This window comes from Sinocyclocheilus rhinocerous, unplaced genomic scaffold (genome assembly GCF_001515625.1).
Source record: "Sinocyclocheilus rhinocerous isolate Xijiao unplaced genomic scaffold, SAMN03320098_v1.1 scaffold450, whole genome shotgun sequence".
NCBI classification, from domain to species: Eukaryota; Metazoa; Chordata; class Actinopteri; order Cypriniformes; family Cyprinidae; genus Sinocyclocheilus; species Sinocyclocheilus rhinocerous.
Genome location: NW_015653457.1, coordinates 282485 through 286946, shown reverse-complemented (window position 1 = coordinate 286946; position 4462 = coordinate 282485). Strand labels below are relative to the sequence as shown.

The 4462-nt window shown below is 31.4% G+C and overlaps 1 protein-coding gene across 2 annotated transcripts in view; it reads left to right on the top strand.

Annotated features, from left to right (window-relative positions):
* LOC107715709 (regulator of G-protein signaling 21) overlaps window positions 1–1683 on the top strand; it is a 10007-nt gene extending 8324 nt beyond the window's left edge. The window contains exons 2-4 of one of the 2 annotated variants that reach the window (XM_016521886.1): window positions 343–389; window positions 483–649; window positions 1026–1683. In XM_016521886.1, coding sequence (XP_016377372.1) covers window positions 343–389; window positions 483–649; window positions 1026–1205 — 394 coding nt within the window. In that variant the 3' untranslated portion in view covers window positions 1206–1683. The remainder of the gene's footprint in view (window positions 1–342; window positions 390–482; window positions 650–1025) is intronic. The other variant, XM_016521885.1, reaches the window with a different exon arrangement.
* The last annotated feature ends 2779 nt before the right edge of the window (window positions 1684–4462 follow it).

Genomic DNA, 4462 nt, shown 5'->3' with positions numbered 1-4462 from the left:
GTATAACAATGAAAACATGGATTCTAGGAGCACAATTATAGCTGAAATATATTTAGACTTTTTCTAAGTATAAGTCAAGTATACTTAAATGTCATTTTAAGTATATTTCCGAGAAGTACATAAAGCCCATTTCTGAGAAGTACTTAAAAAGTAGACTAAAAGTATACTTTCCTATTTTTAGTTTAAAAGAAGTATACTAATAGCACACTTGAATAAACTTCTTTTTCGTAAGGGAAGACAAATTTCAAATACAAATGTCCATGCAGTCTTCGTAAAATAATTAGAAAAAGATGGGTACAAATAAAATGCACTAATTTCTTGTAATTTCTTCATCTTTTTAAGACTACAAGACCGTGGGCCAAAGCTAGCTGATCTGCTAGAAAATAGAGGTTAGCTCAACCACCAATCACCTCTATATAGTTTATTTTTATATGTATATTATTTTTTATCATATATAAATAAATGTATTCTTTTCCGAACAGACTACCTGGATGCTTTTCGTTCATTTCTTCAGTCTGAGTTTAGCGCGGAGAACATTGAATTTTGGCTTGCCTGCAGGGAATATAAGCGGATGACTTCATCTGGCAAACTCTGTAACAAAGCAGCAGATATCTACAAAGAGTTTCTCCATCCCATGGCTCAAAAAGAGGTCAGTATTGGCACTCATTAAAGCGTTAAATAGAGTAGGGCCTTTCTAAACAGTTACACTGCATTAAGATGCATGGAAATGCCATTGCATCATAGTAATGCTTATTAATTGGAGGGGAGCTGCAAAGGGTATTTGGGATAGTAACGGAAAAAAGTTGTAGGTTCAAACCCCAGAGAGCAAGACACCAAATTTCTTCAAAAATAAATGTGCCCTTGCAGGTCGTAAATGAACTTTTTAAAATGCATTAATGATGGGTCAAAAGAAAAACAAGCCAGAATTTTTGCATTTGCCATTTGCTTAACAAACTAAACACTATTGTCACTATAGAAATATACTTCAGTTATCTTTCATGGATGTAAATGTTACAATTTCGCAGGTAAACATCGACCAACACATTCGTGAGAAGATCAAGAGATCCTTGGTGAAGCCTGAACTCACTTGTTTTGATGAAGCCGAGATGCATATATACAGACTTATGGAGGACGACTCCTGCCCAAGGTTCCTTAAATCTGAGGCCTATCAGAACCTGAGGAACGCAGCCAGGAACCCAGTGTAGACCAGCCAATGACAACTAATTCACCGGAAAAATGTTTCTTAATGAGCCGGCGCGTAGAAAGCGGACATATGCACGTGGTTTGGAGGAAATTACAGAGGAGAACAGAAAGTATGTGGTGTGTAGAGGTTCAGCTTCATTGGTTTGAATGATAAGATGAATGAGAAAAAGAAAAGTGTCACCGTTACAGGAAATGATCAAGAATGAAGGTACATGTTATTTGAGAGATGGGCTGGTCCGTTCTGTGAAATGGGTGACTTTTATAAACGTTGGTCTTGAAAGTAGATTTCGGTTAGACTGTATGAGACAAATGTTAGAAATTGTAAATTGTAACAAGTGTTGAGAAATTGTATTGAGGAATCTCTAACATTGTTAGTTGACATCAAAAGAGCATTTTGCTAATCAACTCATATTTTATGAAACACTACATATGACCAGTTACAGCATTTAAACATTCACTTTACTTTAAACATTCATTTAAATAAAAAACAATTAAAATAAAAGTCAAATAGATTTTGGATTTTTTTTGTTTAAGAAATATGGTGGTAAAAGGGTTGACACATAACCTAAAATCAACTATATATATATATATATATATATATACACTCTATATACTCTATTTAAATGTATATATATAATACTTTGTGTTTAAGAAAATTCTTTGAAATGAATGGAATAGTTCATTAATAAAATGGAAAATCTGACGGTAACAGGGTTGAGGCATAACCTAAAGTCAACTTTATATACATACATAAGCTGCTGGATTTTTTGTTAGGTTTTTCTATCTAAATTCAAGTCAACTCTATCTATCTATCTATCTATCTATCTGTCTGTCTATCATCTTTTTTTGGATTTTTCTTTGTGTTTATGAAAATTCCATGGAATATTTAATTGATGAAATGTTTATTACTAAAACGTAAAATACGACGGCAACAGGGTTGATGCAAAACCTTAATGTATATTTTTGTTCAAATTTGAATTTTAATTAGAAATCTAATGAGAAAAGTTTAAATTGAAAGCTCAGAATTTTTATTTATCTTCTCAGAAAAACAATTTGAGAAGCAACAACTTTAATAGACATCTTCATATGTTCCCCATAATCTTACTACTGAGAAACAAAAATGTCTTATTTACTTACAAAGATTCACTTTACACACACACACACACACACACACACACACAAATATATAAAATCCATGTTTATTGTTTATAATGGATTTTCTTCAGGCATTCAATATTTCCAGTCTGTCCAAAGAGTGAGGGAATGTCATGCCATCTTTATGATTACAACACACAAACATACTGTGAACCGCAGATGAGCTTTACTTAGAAAATCTGTGGACACTGACTAATTATGAGCAGAAAACCAACTCTGAGAAGCAGTGGCGGCTCGTGGGTTTTAAAATAGAGGAGGCACACTAATTGTATTGGTCTGGGATCCCTGCCGATTATTATTATTATTATTTGCTTAACCACTTTAAAATGGCTTTTTGGTTGCTTTTAGTCAGAAAACGTAAAGAAAACGACATGCATACAGCAAGATAATATAATTTCACTAACCTGACCTATCACTTGAAGCAAACATCCATCCCTATTTAAAAGTCTGTGTTAAAAGAGAGCTGCCTGTTACGCCATTTAATTAAGCCGACTGCTGTAGCCTATATCCAGCTTAGGCTGTTTTCCCTAAATTTGTATATACATGAACTGAAATGAATTGTGAATTTTATTAACATTAAATCGTCCTCCTCCCATTTTCACCTTAAAATTATGGGGAAGCTGTGCCTCCCCTGCCTCCCCCGACGAGCCGCCACTGCTGAGAAGACGTTTTCCACAGTCTGTGACGAACTGTGTTTTGGTAACATGTCCGACCCGATCTAATTGATGCGGAGATGAGCCTTAAGTGAGAGACATTGCCATAAAGAGCAATAATAATCCATGTCAGTGCTTAACCCCACTGTGACAATGACTCACTTCCTGAGATTCATAGCTTAAAAAGGCAATTCAGAGCGTCTAAGAATAACTATGTTTGATTAACCTAAAATTCCACCAACACAGTGAATGCCAACGGTCGTCTGATGTATGCTAGATCTCCCTCAGCTTATGTCCTTCTTGGGGAAGGTCATTCTATAATAAAGACACCACTGTTTTAAGACTACTGGAAATATTTGTCGTCGTCAGATTTAAAAAAAATTCCATGTTTATTAGATTAAGATGCTTTTCATTATACAAATATTACCGGATACACATTATTTGATTTCATGGAGATTTTTCTCAGACGGTTTTCACTTGGTCATTAAAATATGATGCTAATGATATAAATACGACCAGAAGAAAATGTTATTGCTCTTTCAAACTCAGGAGACTTAATGGATTTCTCAATTATATTTTGTTTAGGTATCAACTTTGTCTCAGATGTTTCTCATTGCTGGGGAGAAAAAAAAAATAGAAACAAATCCGACTAGAGTAAGAATTCAAAAATTAATGATAATTAATTTATTTTATAATATTATAATTATTATTTAATTTTTCAATTAAAAATCTAATGAGAATGTTGTGTTCAAATTGAAATCTACCTTTTGATACATCTTTTGCACAAAGAAAAATTTGAGAAGCAACAACATAAAAGTTTATTATTTATTATTTAATCTCACTACTGTCTAGAATCAAAAAAAAAATTTTACTTAAAAACATTCACTTTGCCTTAGATATTCATATATATTATACATGAAATAAAATATACATCAGAAAGATACGTTTAATTTGGCATTACAATACTTCATCATGAAACATTATGAACATTCAATATAGTTCAATAGTTATTTTAGTATCAGTAAGATACTACAATAGATTTTATTAATGTTTTGAATTAATTTCATTTTTAGATTTTCTGTTTTCATTTTAGTTTAAGTCTATATAGTCTATATAGTTTTTATTTTAATGTCATTTTTAGTTTTATTTATTTTAGTTTTATTTATTAGATGAAATAAAACAATTAATATTTATACAATTCTATATTTATATTTTATTTTAATTTCAGGTAACATTTATTTTATTTTTATTTTTATGGTTTTCGTTTTAGTTTCAGTTAACTATACTAACCCTTACTGAAAGAGAATTTTAATGCTTGTTATTTCCACAAATATTAAGAAACCAAAAATATATACAAATTCCAAACGGAGTTGACATTTTAAAATCTACTCCCAAACATGACAATACATAAAGTGAAGTGATAAAAGAATATATATATATATATATATATA